Source organism: Phyllobates terribilis, unplaced genomic scaffold, assembly GCF_046119375.1.
Source record: "Phyllobates terribilis strain yellow unplaced genomic scaffold, ASM4611937v1 Scaffold_9__5_contigs__length_417890890, whole genome shotgun sequence".
In the NCBI taxonomy this organism is placed as follows: Eukaryota; Metazoa; Chordata; class Amphibia; order Anura; family Dendrobatidae; genus Phyllobates; species Phyllobates terribilis.
Window position 1 is genome coordinate 183,595,457 of NW_027362769.1, and position 21,564 is coordinate 183,617,020.

The window sequence follows — 21,564 nt, forward strand, 5'->3', positions numbered from 1 at the left end:
GCTGAGACTGAGTTGAGACGTTTAAAACAGGGATCAGGTAATGTGGAAAAATATTGTACTCATTTCCGTTGTTGGTCTACTCAAACAGGGTGGAACGATTCTGCTCTGAAAAGTCTATTTCTTGCTGGGCTCAGTGAAAGGGTTAAAGACCTGCTAATTGCTTATCCTACACCTGAAGATTTGCAACAGGCTATGCAATTAGCTATACGGGTGGATAGAAGACTGCGTGCAAGGGTTAATGAGAGCAAATCCTCTGCTATGTCAGTTTCTGGTTATGAGAATGTGTGTACTAACAGTGGTGAACCGATGGAGATTGGATCGGTGGCACCTCGCTCTCAAGAAAAAGACCGTAGATTTTTTGAAGGCTTGTGTTTCTATTGCGGAAAATCTGGTCATTTGATTAAAGGCTGTGAGCTTCGTATGAAGAAAGAAAAAAAAATGGTCAGTCATGCCCGTGTTGCTTGTTTAAATTCCAAGGGTATATTTTTAGCTGCTTCCACGATTGCTCAGAAAAAATTAATGGAATTTTGGGTGTTTGTTGATTGCGGGTCTACACTGAATGTAATTGATGGGGGATTCGTGGAAAGACTCAATTTAGAACCTGAACCTTTATCATCCCCCATTGCTGTGGTTTCTGTGGATGGCTCCCCTTTGAAGAATATTACTCTCAAGGTCTGTGAATTTCCTCTCACTATTAATGGTGTTCACCATGAGAAATTGGATTTGGTAGTGTTGAATAACTTGCCTTCTCCAGTAATATTGGGTTTGCCCTGGTTAAAATTTCACAATCCTGTACTGGATTGGTCTACCAGTGAAATTAAATCCTGGAGCCATAAATGTTATGACAAGTGTTGTAACGGGCGTATTGCAGCTTTGGATAGGGGAGAATTGCCTGTTCCTATTCAGGATTTTTGGAGAGTTTTTTCTGAGAAGGAATCGCAGGTTTTGCCTCCCCATAGAGACTATGATTGTTCTATTGAATTTGTCCCTGGAGCGACTCTTCCTAAGAGTCGTTTATTTAACCTTACTATTCCTGAGAGGAAGGCTTTGGAGGAATACATACAGACAAGCTTGGCCGCCGGTCACATTAGGCCCTCTAAGTCTCCTGTGGCCGTTGGATTTTTTTTTGTAAAAAAAAAGGACGGCGGTTTACGTCCTTGTCTGGATTTTCGTGAGATTAACAAAATTACGGTACGCAATCCTTACCCACTGCCATTGATTCCTGATCTGTTTAACCAGTTATTGGGGGCCAAGTGGTTCTCTAAAATTGACCTTAAGGGGGCATACAATCTGTTGCGCATGAAGGAGGGTGATGAATGGAAGACTGCTTTTAACACTCCTGTGGGTCATTTTGAGAATCTGGTTATGCCTTTTGGTCTTACTAATGCTCCTGCATTTTTTCAGAATCTTATTAATGACATCCTTAGACCTTTGATCGGTAAAAATGTGGTTGTGTATTTGGATGACATTTTGATTTATTCGCCAGATCTGGAGTCTCATTGGCGGAGCGTGCGTGAGGTATTACAGTTATTAATGGACAATTCGCTTTTTGCTAAGCTGGAGAAATGTGAGTTCGCTGTACAGAGAATTAGTTTTTTGGGCTACATTATCTCCAGTGAAGGTTTTGAGATGGATCCGGTTAAGGTTCAGGCTGTGCAGGAATGGCCTAGGCCTATTGGTTTGAAATCGATACAGAGGTTTTTGGGTTTCGCCAATTACTACAGAAAATTCATAAAAAATTTTTCTAGTATTGTCAAACCTCTGACTGATCTCACCAGGAAAGGTGCTGATGCGGTTCAGTGGTCTTCTGAGGCTATTGAAGCTTTTGTGTATCTCAAGGAGAGGTTCACCTCTGCTCCCATCCTTATGCAGCCTGATGTTACTAGGCCGTTTTTGGTTGAGGTTGATGCTTCCTCTGTGGGGGTTGGCGCAGTATTGTCTCAGGATAACGGGGATGGATTACATCCCTGTGCCTTTTTTTCAAAAAAATTTTCGGAGACTGAACTGAATTACGATATTGGTAATCGGGAATTATTGGCTATTAAACTCGCATTTGAACACTGGCGCCACTTCTTGGAAGGTGCGGAATTTCCCGTTCAGGTTCTTACGGATCATAAAAATCTGATATATCTTGATGCTGCCAAGCGCCTGAATGCCCGTCAGGCTAGGTGGGCACTGTTTTTCTCGCGGTTTAATTTCTCCGTTACTTACATCCCTGGTACTAAGAATGTTAAGGCGGATGCCTTGTCTCGCAGTTTTTCTCCCATAGTCGGTGCTGAGAAAGAGGAGAACATTTTACAAGAAGGTGTTGTGATAGCTGCTTTGGACTCCGTTTTGGAAAATGAGATTCTTAAAGCTCAGGAGAATGCCCCATCTAACACTCCTCATGGGAGGTTGTTTGTGCCTGGGACCTTTAGGAGAGATTTGTTTGTTGAGTGTCACGAATCTCGGTTGGCAGGTCATCCCGGAATCTCTGAGACCAAGAGACTGGTGGGTCGCAGTTTTTGGTGGCCTGGATGGCAGAAGGAAGTCATTAAGTGGGTGCGTCAATGTACTATATGTGCTAGATCTAAGTCCTCACATACTCCTGCTGCGGGGTTGCTTTGTCCTTTGGAGGTTCCCAGTGCTCCTTGGACACATTTGGCTATGGACTTTATAACTGACCTTCCCCCCTCTGAGGGTTTTACTGTCATCTGGGTGGTCGTGGACCGTTTTAGCAAGATGTGTCACTTGGTTCCCTTCATCAAACTGCCCTGCGCTAAAACTCTCGCTAAGGCCTTTGTCAAGGAAATTGTCAGACTTCATGGCGTTCCTACTGACATTGTTTCTGATAGGGGTCCTCAGTTCGTGGCTCGTTTTTGGCGTGCCTTTTGTGACAGGTTGGGAGTTCATTTGTTGTTCTCGTCCGGATATCATCCTGAATCTAATGGCCAGACAGAAAGGAAAAACCAGGATGTTGAGCAGTTCTTGCGTTGTTTTGTGGCAGACAATCAAGAGGGGTGGTCTGAGTTTCTGCCACTTGCTGAATTTGCTCTGAACAATCATACATCTTCTTCTGCTGGTTGTTCGCCTTTTTTTTGTTGTTCTGGGAGACATCCGTCGTTTGGGTCGTTCTCCAAGTTGGGATCTGCCGTGCCTGAGGAGGAGAATTTTTCCGGTGATTTGGAAAGAGTTTGGACGGATGTGCGTGGTAATCTTCAGGAGGCCAACAGAAAATCTAAAGACTACTTTGATAGGAAACGACAGGAGGTTTTGTTCGCTGTTGGTGACATGGTTTGGTTGTCCTCTAGGAATCTGCGGTTGAGGATTCCTTCAAAGAAATTGGGTCCCAAGTTTGTAGGGCCCTTTAAGGTGCTTCAGGTTGTCAACCAATCTGCTGTTAGGTTGGAGGTTCCTACCTCCTGGAGAATTAATCCGGTATTTCATGTCTCTCTGTTGAAAAAAGCTGTTGTGTCGGATGGTGACGCCTCTGCCTCTGTTCCTCCGGTGGTGGAGGACGGGGAATATGAAATTTCTCGCATCCTTAACTCTAGACGGTATAGAGGTAGTTTGCAGTATCTTGTGGCCTGGAAAGGTTTCGGACCCGAGGATAACTCTTGGGTGAGGTCAGATGATGTTTCCGCGTCCAGACTTATCAGAGCGTTTCACAGGAGATTTCCTGATAAGCCTGGTCCTAGGGGATCCGGAGGATCCTCTTAGAAGGGGGGGTACTGTTAGAACCTTGCTGTTAGGTTTTTTTTCCTTTGCTGGTCACATGACCTTGTTGGCCTATTTAATCCTGCTCCGCCCTTCTGGCTTTGCTGGACTTCATTGTATATCTACTTTCTAGCTAGCCTGTGCTCTGTATCTAACTCTGTTAGTTTGCTTGGTCTACGGACCTCTATGTTCTATCTATTTTGTTTGTTCGTCTGTCTGCTACTATTTCTGTTAGGAGGTGTCCCATATTCCTCCCAGTCCTTAGTACTTGTAGGGATTCCTTCCCCACATCTATAGGTCTCCGTACAGACTAGCTTAGGACTTTAGCAGGTCTGATCGCAGGATCAGGTCCCCTGTTACATCGTAGGGATTCAGCTGAGTTCTATCGTAGGGACAGATCTCCTCTCTTTCCTTAGCTCTGGTAGCAGAACATAACAAAACCGGAGAAAACCCACAAAACACGGGGAGAACATACAAACCCTTTGCAGATGTTGTCCTTGGTGGGATTTGAGCCCAGGACCCTAGCGCTGCAAGGCTGCAGTGCTAACCACTGAGCCACCATACAGTGCTAACCACTGAGCCACTGTGTGCTAACCACTGAGCCACTGTACAGTTCTAACCACTGAGCCACTGTGTGCTAACCACTGAGCCACTGTACAGTTCTAACCACTGAGCCACCGTGCTGCCCAAGATGAAAAGTTGTTTGGCTGAATACACGGGAGCGAGTAACCCGGGACTTGTGTCGGTTATTTGTCGGTGGTGTCTCAGGTGACACATTTACTTTTCTGGAGATTTCACCCCTTTTTCTCCAGAGATTTTGGGGGGCTTGTTGCTTCGTGGTTACAAGTTTCATCTTGGGGGGGAGGCTGCCAATATATGGAGCCTTCACCGCGATGGATGGAGGTTGGGTCATTATTCTGGCTCCTGTTTTGCAGACAAATCCCTGATTAATAAATGTGCGTATGCCGCGTAATTAACCCGCCTAATGAGCTTTCCTTTATTAGCCGTCCATGTGATGCAGCCCAGCGTGTCGCCATACCCCTCCGTGCCCAGGAGCGGGGGGCAGCACCGGGTCATGTTGTGGTGTCCCCCATAGACGGCATAAATGCAGGTAAACCAGGTATCCAAAATATATAATAGGAGAGCAAAGTGTTAGTGTGATTATTGGTGTGCGGTGGTCACTGGACCGCGGGGGTCTCAGCCACCGGTATTGTGCAGCGGCCACTGTGTAGAGTTGCTCCATTAACTTGCGGAGAGCGGCACAGAAAGCCCCTCGTTCTGCAGATCGCCATGACAGATCCTATATGTCGGTGCCGATAGTAATCAGAATACCCTTTATACAGCCGTTATACAGGGCTTTGTCCGCCATGTTTCTGCGGCAGCCGTGAGCTGGATGGATATTTTCACATCCCCGATCTCATCACTTCTCCGTTCTGCTTTCTACCCATCAGTCATCTGGAAATTTCACTCCTCGATCCAGGAGAATGGTGCTCGGCCACCGGCTCATTACCGTTGTATCTAACCTCCCACTGGCTCTGATTTGGGGCCGTGGCGACGTCTTCCTCTCGCAGTGGTGCTGCTGCAGTGTTTCTGCCGGGTATCCGGAATCAGCTGCACCTACCCTAAATCCAGTGCCTAAATCTGTATCATTCTCTTATCCACGCATCCCCTGGAGAAGCCGGATCCTGGATGAAGGGTGCAAGGGTACCCTTCATCCAGGGGTACAAGGCCTGCAGGGTGACGCCCCCGGTGGGCAATGCAATGGCGGCCCCTTTTCTAGCTAAATATGCTGGAAAACATTCACATCTCTGAACTTAGCAAAGAAATGGATCCGACCCTGGAAATAATGGTGAGCGGACGTTATAGGAAGTCACTTAGTGATATAAGAGCTTTCCTGCACTGTAAAGAATGGAGGACTGCCATCATTTTGTGGGAGCCATACATGTAGCACTCCAGCAGATACTGTATCCAGGTCGCAGCCGTGACGAGAGGACGTGGCGGGTATTATAAATGGTGGAGACGTTTCATAGCGGACAGCGTGGACTTCCCCGCTCGGAGGAAGTTGTGCGGCTTCACTTATTATCCTCCCAAACCGCAGTGCGAGCGACGAGATAAGACAGTGGCAGGCGGCGCCGCCATCATGGTGTTTTGGCTGCAGCATTGCGAGCTTCTATTACAACCCCCAGGGATCTGCGGCCCGTAGTGCAGACCCCTCATGTGACATGTTCTATGGGGCCCGAAATAAGTAGAATAGTTTGGCCCTGCCTGATAGATCACCGACCCGCCTGATAGATCACCGATCCGCGAGATAGATCACTGATGCGCCACCGCTCGGTCTGATGCGCCACCGCTCGGTCTGATGCGCCACCGCTCGGTCTGATGCGCCACCGCTCGGTCTGATGCGCCACCGCTCGGTCTGATGCGCCACCGCTCGGTCTGATGCGCCACCGCTCGGTCTGATGCGCCACCGCTCGGTCTGATGCGCCACCGCTCGGTCTGATGCGCCACCGCTCGGTCTGATGCGCCACCGCTCGGTCTGATGCGCCACCGCTCGGTCTGATGCGCCACCGCTCGGTCTGATGCGCCACCGCTCGGTCTGATGCGCCACCGCTCGGTCTGATGCGCCACCGCTCGGTCTGATGCGCCACCGCTCCGCCTGATGCGCCACCGCTCCGCCTGATACATCACCGACTTACACACCGATGATAGAAGGATCAGTGACATCAAGAGTAACGCCACACGTAGGAACATTTACAGTAAAGAGTTATTTCCAACATCGAATGTCATCTATCCACAGGAAAGGGGACCACTTTGTCATCGGTGGGGTCTGACCACAGGGATAGTGAGTGCAGGGCTCTGCGTTGCGACGGTCCTCATTGTCTACAGCTCTGCCTGACTTGGCATCTTACATCTCTGTCCTCGGGATTGGTGCTGGTCGCAGGGATTGGAGCCCACCAATCCCCAATTTGTGGCCTCTATTGTGGGAAGGAGATAATGGTCAGTGTTGGGAATCGCAGTCTTATTTTGGATTTTACGCTCCTTTCCCATAATTAGTAATGCATCCTGAGCCAATACCATTAATCTGTTGCACATATATACGAGTCTATAAGAAATCCTGGGGGGTACAAGATGAAGGACGTGGGGTAATCGTGCAGATATCGGCATCTGATGAGGTTTCCTATAATTCAGGACTCCAGACTTGTGCATTATTCTTGCGTTTTGCTTCTTTGTTTGGTCTGTTTCCATGTTTTCTGTGTAGATGTAATGTTAGAAGAAAATTTGCACCTTTTTACTTGACTTTGTTGCGGCCCACGAGCATGTGACCGGCGGCCCACGAGCATGTGACCGGCGGCCCACGAGCATGTGACCGGCGGCCCACGAGCATGTGACCGGCGGCCCACGAGCATGTGACCGGCGGCCCACGAGCATGTGACCGGCGGCCCACGAGCATGTGACAGGCGGCCCACGAGCATGTGACAGGCGGCCCACGAGCATGTGACAGGCGGCCCACGAGCATGTGACAGGCGGCCCACGAGCATGTGACAGGCGGCCCACGAGCATGTGAAAGGCGGCCCACGAGCATGTGACCGGCGGCCCACGAGCATGTGACCGGCGGCCCACGAGCATGTGACCGGCGGCCCACGAGCATGTGACAGGCGGCCCACGAGCATGTGACAGGCGGCCCACGAGCATGTGACAGGCGGCCCACGAGCATGTGACAGGCGGCCCACGAGCATGTGACAGGCGGCCCACGAGCATGTGACAGGCGGCCCACGAGCATGTGACAGGCGGCCCACGAGCATGTGACAGGCGGCCCACGAGCATGTGACCGGCGGCCCACGAGCATGTGACCGGCGGCCCACGAGCATGTGACAGGCGGCCCACGAGCATGTGACAGGCGGCCCAAGAGCATGTGACCGGCGGCCTCGTCTCCCGTTTACCTGTGTAATAGGCTTGTGTGCTTTTATTCTGCCGCCACGTTGCTTTTCTTGCCTGCAGTGAATCACGATGATCCACAATGTTGGGACCACGCGTTTTATGCCTCGTCTTCTTCTTCTCTCCGCAGACTTTGTGTGGACAGTAATGAGCGCACGTTTCCGATTGCCTGCCGGCAGAACCTACAATGTACGAGCATCGGAGCAGGCGCGAGACAGACAGAGCACAGAGGTGGTGTGCAATATCCTGCTGCTGGATAACGGAGTGCAAGCTTTCCGTGTAAATGTAAGTAATCCGCGGGCGTGTGTCGCACCTCGTCCTCGTGTATCCGCAGCCGCGCACCGCCGCTCGCTCTGCCCCATCCTGGACGGGTTGTCTGCTCAGGAGCTGTAGGATGAACCTTCTGCAGCTTTCTGGGGGGATTCATCTACATTAGCGCCATTTTTTTGTGTTGAGTCAGAAAAATTCATGGCTTTTGGTACTTTCCCGCTATAACTTGGGCTACTTTCTGGCTCAGTCTGGCTTTATCAGAGCCAGTGGCCTTGAGCGTGGGCCGCGCCGTGGTGGGGCTTTATCATCCGGCCGCCGCTGGTCACAATAGATTCTATTCTTCATTCCGATTTTAAAAAGAAACAACGTTTCAAAAATTCCGCATTTAGAATCTTTTATTAACCCTCTCCTGACCGGGACAATTGTGAGTTTTCCGCTATTTTTTCCCCTCCCCATTTTCAGTTAGCAATAACGCTATGACTTTTCCGTGCACGTCGCCATACGAGGGCTCGTTTATCGCAGGATGAGTTGTAGCTTTGATTGACGCCGTTCACATTTATCATATAATGCTTTAAAAATGGGACAGAAATTCCTAGTGATGTGAAATGGTAAAAACCCGGGGTCTCCCCGGCTGGGACAGAAAGTGAAGACTAAAACCTCCCCCCTCCCGTGTAACTGATCCCCCCCCCCGAGGAGCTTCGCCCGGTGAACACGTCCCCGCCGCTGCCAGCTGTTACGGTGTCTGCAGGAAACCACTGACAACCAGTGCAGCCACGTCACAGCTTGAACGGTTGTCACATTTTGCAGCCTATGTTGCTCCGTAACTGTAGACCACGGAGCAGCCCGAGACAGGCGAGAAAACCCCAGGGGTCCGACCCCCACCAGTATAAGAATGCCGCTTTATTAAGTCCCCATATCACCCGGGGTTTCCAGCATTTCTTCAGTGTTTGCTGCTTTTGCAATCTGCCCCATTAGGACGACACTATGATCAGTGCCTCCACTTCAGCTACATAACTAATCAGAGGCAGCCATTAAAATACAGGGCATGGACAGAGGATGGCGCCACACCATGGACTGGAATATCATATAGTACAGTAACTAGAGAGAGAGGATTCTCAAGAAAGTGCTGCACATAAGAGAGGAGCCTCAGTAGGGAGGGGGATGGGACTCAGTAGGGAGAGGGATGGGCCTCAGTAGGGAGGGGGATGGGCCTCAGTAGGGAGGGGGATGGGCCTCAGTAGGGAGGGGGGTGGGCCTCAGTAGGGAGGGGGGTGGGCCTCAGTAGGGAGGGGGATGGGCCTCAGTAGGGAGGGGGATGGGCCTCAGTAGAGAGGGGGATGGGCCTCAGTAGGGAGGGGGGTGGGCCTCAGTAGGGAGGGGGGTGGGCCTCAGTAGGGAGGGGGGTGGGCCTCAGTAGGGAGGGGGATGGGCCTCAGTAGGGAGGGGGATGGGCCTCAGTAGGGAGGGGGGTGGGCCTCAGTAGGGAGGGGGGTGGGCCTCAGTAGGGAGGGGGATGGGCCTCAGTAGGGAGGGGGATGGGCCTCAGTAGGGAGGGGGATGGGCCTCAGTAGGGAGGGGGGTGGGCCTCAGTAGTGAGGGGGATGGGCCTCAGTAGGGAAGGGGGTGGGACTTAGGGAGGGGGATGGACCTCAGTAGGGAGGGGGATGGGACTCAGTAGGGAGGGGGGTGGGCCTCAGTAGGGAGGGGGGTGGGCCTCAGTAGGGAGGGGGGTGGGCCTCAGTAGAGAGGGGGATGGGCCTCAGTAGGGAGGGGGGTGGGCCTCAGTAGGGAGGGGGATGGGCCTCAGTAGGGAGGGGGGTGGGCCTCAGTAGGGAGGGGGATGGGCCTCAGTAGAGAGGGGGATGGGCCTCAGTAGGGAGGGGGGTGGGCCTCAGTAGGGAGGGGGGTGGGCCTCAGTAGGGAGGGGGGTGGGCCTCAGTAGGGAGGGGGGTGGGCCTCAGTAGGGAGGGGGGTGGGCCTCAGTAGGGAGGGGGATGGGCCTCAGTAGGGAGGGGGATGGGCCTCAGTAGGGAGGGGGGTGGGCCTCAGTAGGGAGGGGGGTGGGCCTCAGTAGGGAGGGGGGTGGGACTTAGGGAGGGGGATGGACCTCAGTAGGGAGGGGGATGGGACTCAGTAGTGAGGGGGGTGGGACTCAGTAAGGATGGGTCTCAGTAGGGAGGGGGATGGGCCTCGGTAGGGAGGGGGGTGGGCCTCGGTAGGGAGGGGGGTGGGACTCGGTAGGGAGGGGGGTGGGCCTCGGTAGGGAGGGGGGTGGGCTTCGGTAGGGAGGGGGGTGGGCCTCGGTAGGGAGGGGGGTGGTCCTCGGTAGTGAGGGGGGTGGTCCTCGGTAGTGAGGGGGGTGGTCCTCGGTAGTGAGGGGGTGGGACTCGGTCGTGAGGGGGGTGGGACTCGGTCGTGAGGGAGATGGGACTCGGTAGGGAGGGGGATGGGCCTCGGTAGGGAGGGGGATGGGCCTCGGTAGGGAGGGGGATGGGCCTCGGTAGGGAGGGGGTTGGGCCTCGGTAGGGAGGGGGATGGGCCTCAGTAGGGAGGGGGATGGGCCTCAGTAGGGAGGGGGATGGGCCTCAGTAGTGAGGGGGATGGGACTCAGTAGGGAGGGGGGTGGGCCTCAGTAGGGAGGGGGATGGGCCTCAGTAGGGAGGGGGATGGGCCTCAGTAGGGAGGGGGATGGGCCTCAGTAGTGATGGGGGTGGGCCTCAGTAGTGATGGGGGTGGGCCTCAGTAGTGATGGGGGTGGGCCTCAGTAGGGAGGGGGATGGGCCTCAGTAGGGAGGGGGATGGGCCTCAGTAGGGAGGGGGATGGGCCTCAGTAGGGAGGGGGGTGGGCCTCAGTAGGGAGGGGGGTGGGCCTCAGTAGGGAGGGGGTGGGACTCAGTAGTGAGGGGGGGTGGGACTCAGTAGTGAGGGGGGTGGGACTCAGTAGGGAGGGGGATGGGACTCAGTAGGGAGGGGGATGGGCCTCAGTAGGGAGGTAGGGGCCTCAGTAGGGAGGGGGGTGGGCCTCAGTAGGGAGGGGGGTGGGCCTCAGTAGGGAGGGGGTGGGACTCAGTAGTGAGGGGGGGTGGGACTCAGTAGGGAGGTAGGGGCCTCAGTAGGGTATGGGCCTCATTAGGGAGGAGGGGCCTCAGTAGGGAGGGGGATGGATGGGTCTAAGTAGAGAGGAGGGTGGGTCTAAGTAGGGAGGGGCCTCAGTAGGGAGGGGGGTAAGTGGATGGGTCTCCAAGTGGAGGGGCTTATTGAGGAGAAGCCTCATTAAGGAGGAGGGGCATCGGAGGGAAGGGGAATAGTAAGGAGGAGGAGGGGCCTCAATAGGAAGGAGGGGAGGGGCTTAGCAAGAAGCAGGTGCCTCAGTAGAGAGGAGGGGGATGAGCCTCCTCAGTAAAGAGAAAAGGCCTCCTTATAGGGAGGGCTTAGTAATAGGAGGGGCCTCAGGAAGGAGGAAGGGCCTGGTTGTTGCACTTACAGACCCCTCATGAATGGCCTGTGATAATCCTGAGCTGCCGTTCTGACTTTTGCTGCCTGCGGGTTGCTGATGTGCGGTGCAGGCCGGCGTCCTGTCCGTTCCGCCCCGCTCTTCTCCTTTTGTAGCTTCTGCTTCCTATAGATTTGCCGGTGTGTCCGTCTCTTCTACGGCGTCCGGTCGGGCTGCAGTGGTGTATGCAGCTTTCCATGGATGTGTGGCCTCTTTGTGTCTTCCAGAAGCACGACCATGGACAAGTTCTGCTAGATTCGGTCTTCAGGTTCCTGGATCTGACGGAGAGAGACTACTTTGGACTGCAGCTGGCCGACGATTCCTGCGATAACCCGGTAAGGCTCCTGCGGCGACGCCAGAGCGGAGGGTCCATCGCACAGTCCTGGGGTCCCGTCTCCTCTGATCGTTCTTGTCGTTCTTTTCCTTGTGCACAGAGGTGGCTGGACCCGAATAAACCCATCAGGAAACAGCTGAAAAGTGAGTCCCGATTTGTCCCGAATAAAAATGAATCCTCAGTTAATAAAGATTTTAGTTGCTTTTCCTCCATTGCTGTCAGTGAATAGAAGCATGATTTACATTGAGTTCCATATACCAGGGTGATAAACATAGCTGTCCTGCTCACTGACCCATTGTAACAGACCCTCAGCTGTGAGAAGTTTAGAAATGAACAGAAAAATGAGGATTTCCAATGTTATGTGCACTGTACTGTATCTGTCTGATAACGCAGAGTGCAACGTGCGCTCAGATCACACGTCACGAGGGGCCTCAGTGTCTCCGTCCCCCCTGATTTGCTGAGCGTTCACCCGCTTCTGATCCTTGCAGGGGGATCTCCGCACAGCCTGAGCTTCCGAGTCAAGTTTTTTGTGTCTGACCCCAACAAGTTACAGGAGGAGTACACAAGGTAGGGATCATTCCAGAGGGATCCTCCTACTACAAGTAAGGATCTAAGAAAAGTCCTTCAACTTTCTAGTATGTCATACGTCACTTCCTTATCAAGATCTCTGCTTGCTGTCCTCAAATGAAAGCTCGTCCTGATAATGTCCAACTGGGCCCAGTGCAGTGAATCCTCCCTCTGTGGGTACCGAGCCCTCTGTGGGTGCCGAGCCCTCTGTGGCTACCGAGCTCTCTGTGGGTACCGAGCCCTCTGTGGGTACCGAGCCCTCTGTGGCTACCGAGCCCTCTGTGGCTACCGAGCCCTCTGTGGCTACTGAGCCCTCTGTGGGTACCGAGCCCTCTGTGGGTACCGAGCCCTCTGTGGGTACCGAGTCCTCTGTGGCTACCGAGTCCTCTGTGGCTACCGAGTCCTCTGTGGGTACCGAGCCCTCTGTGGGTACCGAGCCCTCTGTGGGTACCGAGCCCTCTGTGGGTACCGAGCCCTCTGTGGGTACCGAGTCCTCTGTGGGTACCGAGCCCTCTGTGGGTACCGAGCCCTCTGTGTCTGCCGAGCCCTCTGTGGGTGCCGAGCCCTCTGTGGCTACCGAGCCCTCTGTGGCTGCCGAGCCCTCTGTGGGTACCGAGCCCTCTGTGGGTACCGAGCCCTCTGTGGGTACCGAGCCCTCTGTGGGTACCGAGCCCTCTGTGGGTGCCGTGCCCTCTGTGGGTGCCGAGCCCTCTGTGTCTACCGAGCCCTCTGTGGGTGCCGTGCCCTCTGTGGGTGCCGTGCCCTCTGTGGGTGCCGTGCCCTCTGTGGGTGCCGAGCCCTCTGTGGGTGCCGAGCCCTCTGTGTCTACCGAGCCCTCTGTGTCTACCGAGCCCTCTGTGGGTACCGAGCCCTCTGTGGGTGCCGTGCCCTCTGTGGGTGGCGTGCCCTCTGTGGGTGCCGAGCCCTCTGTGTCTACCGAGCCCTCTGTGGGTACCGAGCACTCTGTGGGTGCCGTGCCCTCTGTGGGTGCCGTGCCCTCTGTGGGTACCGAGCCCTCTGTGTCTACCGAGCCCTCTGTGTCTACCGAGCCCTCTGTGGGTGCCGTGCCCTCTGTGGGTGCCGAGCCCTCTGTGGGTGCCGAGCCCTCTGTGTCTACCGAGCCCTCTGTGGGTGCCGAGCCCTCTGTGGGTGCCGAGCCTTCTGTGTCTACCGAGCGCTCTGTGGGTGCCGTGCCCTCTGTGGGTGCCGAGCCCTCTGTGGGTGCCGAGCCCTCTGTGGGTGCCGAGCCCTCTGTGGCTACCGAGCCCTCTGTGGGTGCCGAGCCCTCTGTGGGTGCCGAGCCCTCTGTGGCTACCGAGCCCTCTGTGGGTGCCGAGCCCTCTGTGGGTGCCGAGCCCTCTGTGGGTGCCGAGCCCTCTGTGGGTGCCGAGCCCTCTGTGGCTACCGAGCGCTCTGTGGGTGCCGTGCCCTCTGTGGGTGCCGAGCCCTCTGTGGCTACCGAGCCCTCTGTGGCTACCGAGCCCTCTGTGGGTGCCGTGCCCTCTGTGGGTGCCGAGCCCTCTGTGGCTACCGAGCCCTCTGTGGCTACCGAGCCCTCTGTGGGTGCCGTGCCCTCTGTGGCTACCGAGCCCTCTGTGGGTGCCGAGCCCTCTGTGGGTGCCGAGCCCTGCAGCCTGTGTGTCCATTCACCAGCAGGAAGCACAGATCTGGAAAATAGTCACTGTTAACTTTTCCTTATAATTAAGACGTATTGGCATCCACTTTCACCAAGAGCCTGTAAGAGATTATTTCAGACAAGGTGGGAGATAAACATGGCCCCAGTGCAGTGGCGTCGGGCGGGCGGGCGGGCGGCCATGTTCCTCTGAAAACTTGTCACATTCAGCTGCTGAAATAATTGTCAAATAAAGAAATAAATGTGCGATTCCTGCATCATCCACGTCTCTCCTCTTCCAGGTATCAGTACTTCCTGCAAATAAAACAGGATATTCTGACCGGGAGGTAAGTGACCGGGGGTCCTACATATTCCCAGAGCAGTGGGGTATACACCAGCCCTTGTATCAGTGCACACATCCTAGCGGCAGGTAATGCCGGCAGAGCTGTCGGTGCAGCTCTGGATGTGACTTGAGTACAGGACATGATGCCAGTGATGTGGGTGGTGGAATCGCCATCATTTATTGATTATTAGTGACTGTCTTCTGGTCTTGCAGGCTGCCCTGCCCGTACAACACTGCCGCCCTGCTGGCGTCTTATGCAGTGCAGTGTAAGTATTACTGCCGTATTGACCTTTGGGAGGGATCTTAAAGGGGTTGTCCTGACAACAAAATAAACATGCATGTGCTTTAAATAGTTAGTTATCCAATGTCTTAATATAGTTCATACGTGACAGGTGCTCAGAAAGGTATCTGTCACTGCCTTCAGCAGCTCCGCTTGTAGTTCGGTGCTCTGCCCTGTGTCAGCACATAAACCATGCTGTGCAAGGAGAGGACCCAGCCAGCCCCCTCCACTGTCACATCCAAATAGACAGAGGCCTGGCCGGTCCCCGCTCACAGCACCCATGATATAGCGGCACCACCTCAAAGTGGAGCCTGGACCCGAGCGGGACCTGGTGATCGGTTACCTGGCGTAATAAATCTCCATTATTATTACTTTATAAAGCTCATCTACATATATTGTTGGCACGGCAGCCCCTTTAATTACATGCCGTCTTCTATGTGTTCTTCACATTTGAGTAATGCCATTTTCTCTCTGAAAAGCTGAAATCGGAGACTACAGTCACTCCGAGCACCTGCCTGGATACCTTGTCGACTTCTCTTTCGTCCCCAGCCAACCTCTGGACTTTGAGAAGGAGATTGCTAAACTGCATCAGCAGCACAGGTGACACGCTTCTCTGCGGGGCTCTGCGCGTCCCCTTCTCTGCGGGACTCTTAAGTACAGATGTTTGCAACAGATTTAATTTTTTCACTTTTTTTTTTTTTTACTTTTTATTAGTGGCTTATCTCCAGCAGAGTCAGAATTCAGCTACCTAAACACTGCCCGCACCTTGGAGCTGTATGGCGTGGAGCTGCACTACGCACGGGTAAGCGATCGTATGTGATGTGTCATTATATATCCTGAGCTTCATGCTATATTATACTCCAGAGCTGCACTCACTATTCTGCTGGTGCAGTCACTGTGTACATGCATTACATTACTGATCCTGAGTTACATCCTGTATTATACTCCAGAGCTACACTCACTATTCTGCTGGTGCAGTCACTGTGTACATGCATTACATTACTGATCCTGAGTTACATCCTGTATTATACTCCAGAGCTGCACTCACTATTCTGCTGGTGCAGTCACTGTGTACATACATTACATTACTGATCCTGAGTTACATCCTGTATTATACTCCAGAGCTGCACTCACTATTCTGCTGGTGCAGTCACTGTGTACATACATTACATTACTGATCCTGAGTTACATCCTGTATTATACTCCAGAGCTGCACTCACTATTCTGCTGGTGCAGTCACTGTGTACATATATTACATTACTGATCCTGAGTTACATCCTGTATTATACCCCAGAGCTGCACTCACTATTCTGCTGGTGCAGTCACTGTGTACATGCATTACATTACTGATCCTGAGTTACATCCTGTATTATACTCCAGAGCTGCACTCACTATTCTGCTGGTGCAGTCACTGTGTACATACATTACATTACTGACCCTGAGTTACATCCTGTATTATACCCTAGAGCTGCACTCACTATTCTGCTGGTGCAGTCACTGTGTGCATACATTACATTACTGATCCTGAGTTACATCCTGTATTATACTCCAGAGCTGCACTCACTATTCTGCTGGTGCAGTCACTGTGTACATACATTACATTACTGATCCTGAGTTACATCCTGTATTATACTCCAGAGCTGCACTCACTATTCTGCTGGTGCAGTCACTGTGTACATACATTACATTACTGACCCTGAGTTACATCCTGTATTATACCCTAGAGCTGCACTCACTATTCTGCTGGTGCAGTCACTGTGTACATACATTACATTACTGATCCTGAGTTACATCCTGTATTATACTCCAGAGCTGCACTCACTATTCTGCTGGTGCAGTCACTGTGTACATTCATTACATTACTGATCCTGAGTTACATCCGGTATTATACTCCAGAGCTGCACTCACTATTCTGCTGGTGCAGTCACTGTGTACATTCATTACATTACTGATCCTGAGTTACATCCTGTATTATACTCCAGAGCTGCACTCACTATTCTGCTGGTGCAGTCACTGTGTACATACATTACATTACTGATCCTGAGTTACATCCTGTATTATACTCCAGAGCTGCACTCACTATTCTGCTGGTGCAGTCACTGTGTACATACATTACATTACTGATCCTGAGTTACATCCTGTATTATACCCCAGAGCTGCACTCACTATTCTGCTGGTGCAGTCACTGTGTACATACATTACATTACTGATCCTGAGTTACATCCTGTATTATACTCCAGAGCTGCACTCACTATTCTGCTGGTGCAGTCACTGTGTACATACATTACATTACTGATCCTGAGTTACATCCTGTATTATACTCCAGAGCTTTACTCACTATTCTGCTGGTGCAGTCACTGTGTACATACATTACATTACTGATCCTGAGTTACATCCTGTATTATACTCCAGAGCTGCACTCACTATTCTGCTGGTGCAGTCACTGTGTACATACATTACATTACATTACTGATCCTGTGTTACATCCTGTATTATTCTCCAGAGCTGCACTCACTATTCTGCTGGTGCAGTCACTGTGTATATACATTACATTACTGATCCTGAGTTACATCCTGTATTATACCCCAGAGCTGCACTCACTATTCTGCTGGTGCAGTCACTGTGTACATACATTACATTACTGATCCTGAGTTACATCCTGTATTATACCCCAGAGCTGCACTCACTATTCTGCTGGTGCAGTCACTGTGTACATACATTACATTACTGATCCTGAGTTACATCCTGTATTATACTCCAGAGCTGTACTCACTATTCTGCTGGTGCAGTCACTGTGTACATACATTACATTACTGATCCTGAGTTACATCCTGTATTATACTCCAGAGCTGCACTCACTATTCTGCTGGTGCAGTCACTGTGTACATACATTACATTACTGATCCTGAGTTACATCCTGTATTATACTCCAGAGCTGCACTCACTATTCTACTGGTGCAGTCACTGTGTACATACATTACATTACTGATCCTGAGTTACATCCTGTATTATACCCCAGAGCTGCACTCACTATTCTGCTGGTGCAGTCACTGTGTACATACATTACATTACTGATCCTGAGTTACATCCTGTATTGTACTCCAGAGCTGCACTCACTATTCTGCTGGTGCAGTCACTGTGTACATGCATTACATTACTGATCCTGAGTTACATCCTGTATTATACTCCAGAGCTGCACTCACTATTCTGCTGGTGCAGTCACTGTGTACATACATTACATTACTGATCCTGAGTTACATCCTGTATTATACTCCAGAGCTGCACTCACTATTCTGCTGGTGCAGTCACTGTGTACATACATTACATTACTGATCCTGAGTTACATCCTGTATTATACTCCAGAGCTGCACTCACTATTCTGCTGGTGCAGTCACTGTGTACATACATTACATTACTGATCCTGAGTTACATCCTGTATTATACTCCAGAGCTGCACTCACTATTCTGCTGGTGCAGTCACTGTGTACATACATTACATCACTGATTCTGAGTTACATCCTGTATTATACTCCAGAGCTGCACTCACTATTCTGCTGGTGCAGTCACTGTGTACATACATTACATTACTGATCCTGAGTTACATCCTGTATTATACTCCAGAGCTGCACTCACTATTCTGCTGGTGCAGTCACTGTGTACATACATTACATTACTGATCCTGAGTTACATCCTGTATTATACTCCAGAGCTGTACTCACTATTCTGCTGGTGCAGTCACTGTGTACATATATTACATTACTGATCCTGAGTTACCTTCTGTATTATACTCCAGAGCTGCACTCACTATTCTGCTGGTGCAGTCACTGTGTACATACATTACATTACTGATCCTGAGTTACATCCTGTATTATACTCCAGAACTGCACTCACTATTCTACTGGTGCAGTCACTGTGTACATACATTACATTACTGATCCTGAGTTACATCATGTGTTATACTCCAGAGCTGCACTCACTATTCTGAGTTACCTCCTGTATTATACCCCAGAGCTGCACTCACTATTCTGCTGGTGCAGTCACTGTGTACATACATTACATCACTGATTCTGAGTTACATCCTGTATTATACTCCAGAGCTGCACTCACTATTCTGCTGGTGCAGTCACTGTGTACATACATTACATTACTGATCCTGAGTTACATCCTGTATTATACTCCAGAGCTGCACTCACTATTCTGCTGGTGCAGTCACTGTGTACATACATTACATTACTGATCCTGAGTTACATCCTGTATTATACTCCAGAGCTGCACTCACTATTCTGCTGGTGCAGTCACTGTGTACATACATTACATTACTGATCCTGAGTTACATCCTGTATTATACTCCAGAGCTGCACTCACTATTCTGCTGGTGCAGTCACTGTGTACATACATTACATTACTGATCCTGAGTTACATCCTGTATTATACTGCAGAGCTGCACTCACTATTCTGCTGGTGCAGTCACTGTGTACATACATTACATTACTGATCCTGAGTTACATCCTGTATTATACTCCAGAGCTGCACTCACTATTCTGCTGGTGCAGTCACTGTGTACATACATTACATTACTGATCCTGAGTTACATCCTGTATTATACTCCAGAGCTGCACTCACTATTCTGCTGGTGCAGTCACTGTGTACATACATTACATTACTGATCCTGAGTTACATCCTGTATTATACTCCAGAGCTGCACTCACTATTCTGCTGGTGCAGTCACTGTGTACATACATTACATTACTGATCCTGAGTTACATCCTGTATTATACTCCAGAGCTGCACTCACTATTCTGCTGGTGCAGTCACTGTGTACATACATTACATTACTGATCCTGAGTTACATCCTGTATTATACTCCAGAGCTGCACTCACTATTCTGCTGGTGCAGTTACTGTGTACATACATTACATTACTGACCGTGAGTTACATCCTGTATTATACTCCAGAGCTGCACTCACTATTCTACTGGTGCAGTCACTGTGTACATACATTACATTACTGATCCTGAGTTACATCCTGTATTATACTCCAGAGCTGCACTCACTATTCTGCTGGTGCAGTCACTGTGTACATACATTACATTACTGATCCTGAGTTACATCCTGTATTATACCCCAGAGCTGCACTCACTATTCTGCTGGTGCAGTCACTGTGTACATACATTACATTACTGATCCTGAGTTACATCCTGTATTATACTCCAGAGCTGCACTCACTATTCTGCTGGTGCAGTCACTGTGTACATACATTACATTACTGATCCTGAGTTACATCCTGTATTATACTCCAGAGCTGTACTCACTATTCTGCTGGTGCAGTCACTGTGTACATACATTACATTACTGATCCTGAGTTACATCCTGTATTATACTCCAGAGCTGCACTCACTATTCTGCTGGTGCAGTCACTGTGTACATACATTACATTACTGATCCTGTGTTACATCCTGTATTATTCTCCAGAGCTGCACTCACTATTCTGCTGGTGCAGTCAGTGTATATACATTACATTACTGATCCTGAGTTACATCCTGTATTATACCCCAGAGCTGCACTCACTATTCTGCTGGTGCAGTCACTGTGTACATACATTACATTACTGACCCTGAGTTACATCCTGTATTATACTCCAGAGCTGCACTCACTATTCTACTGGTGCAGTCACTGTGTACATGCATTACATTACTGATCCTGAGTTACATCCTGTATTATACTCCAGAGCTGCACTCACTATTCTGCTGCTGCAGTCACTGTGTACATACATTACATTACTGATCCTGAGTTACATCCTGTATTATTCTCCAGAGCTGCACTCACTATTCTGCTGGTGCAGTCACTGTGTACATGCATTACATTACTGACCCTGAGTTACATCCTGTATTATACTCCAGAACTGCACTCACTATTCTACTGGTGCAGTCACTGTGTACATACATTACATTACTGATCCTGAGTTACATCATGTGTTATACTCCAGAGCTGCACTCACTATTCTGAGTTACCTCCTGTATTATACTCCAGAGCTGCACTCACTATTCTGCTGGTGCAGTCACTGTGTACATACATTACATTACTGATCCTGAGTTACATCCTGTATTATACTCCAGAACTGCACTCACTATTCTACTGGTGCAGTCACTGTGTACATACATTACATTACTGATCCTGAGTTACATCATGTGTTATACTCCAGAGCTGCACTCACTATTCTGAGTTACCTCCTGTATTATACCCCAGAGCTGCACTCACTATTCTGCTGGTGCAGTCACTGTGTACATACATTACATCACTGATTCTGAGTTACATCCTGTATTATACTCCAGAGCTGCACTCACTATTCTGCTGGTGCAGTCACTGTGTACATACATTACATTACTGATCCTGAGTTACATCCTGTATTATACTCCAGAGCTGCACTCACTATTCTGCTGGTGCAGTCACTGTGTACATACATTACATTACTGATCCTGAGTTACATCCTGTATTATACTCCAGAGCTGTACTCACTATTCTGCTGGTGCAGTCACTGTGTACATGCATTACATTACTGACCCTGAGTTACATCCTGTATTATACTCCAGAACTGCACTCACTATTCTGCTGGTGCAGTCACTGTGTACAAACATTACATTACTGATCCTGAGTTACATCCTGTATTATACTCCAGAGCTGCACTCACTATTCTGCTGGTGCAGTCACTGTGTACATACATTACATTACTGACCCTGAGTTACATCCTGTATTATACTCCAGAGCTGCACTCACTATTCTACTGGTGCAGTCACTGTGTACATACATTACATTACTGATCCTGAGTTACATCCTGTATTATACTCCAGAGCTGCACTCACTATTCTGCTGGTGCAGTCACTGTGTACATACATTACATTACTGATCCTGAGTTACATCCTGTATTATACTGCCGAGCTGCACTCACTATTCTGCTGGTGCAGTCACTGTGTACATACATTACATTACTGATCCTGAGTTACATCCTGTATTATACTCCAGAGCTGCACTCACTA

General features: G+C 50.6%; 1 protein-coding gene across 1 annotated transcript in view; it reads left to right on the forward strand.

Moving 5' to 3' along the window:
* PTPN4 (protein tyrosine phosphatase non-receptor type 4) overlaps positions 1–21,564 on the forward strand; it is a 106,946-nt gene that overhangs the window by 15,742 nt on the left and 69,640 nt on the right. The window contains exons 2-9 of the mRNA XM_073647495.1: positions 7,763–7,917; positions 11,623–11,730; positions 11,830–11,872; positions 12,218–12,296; positions 14,211–14,255; positions 14,465–14,517; positions 15,011–15,131; positions 15,246–15,333. Of these exons, the coding sequence (XP_073503596.1) occupies positions 7,780–7,917; positions 11,623–11,730; positions 11,830–11,872; positions 12,218–12,296; positions 14,211–14,255; positions 14,465–14,517; positions 15,011–15,131; positions 15,246–15,333 (675 nt within the window). The 5' untranslated portion in view covers positions 7,763–7,779. The remainder of the gene's footprint in view (positions 1–7,762; positions 7,918–11,622; positions 11,731–11,829; positions 11,873–12,217; positions 12,297–14,210; positions 14,256–14,464; positions 14,518–15,010; positions 15,132–15,245; positions 15,334–21,564) is intronic.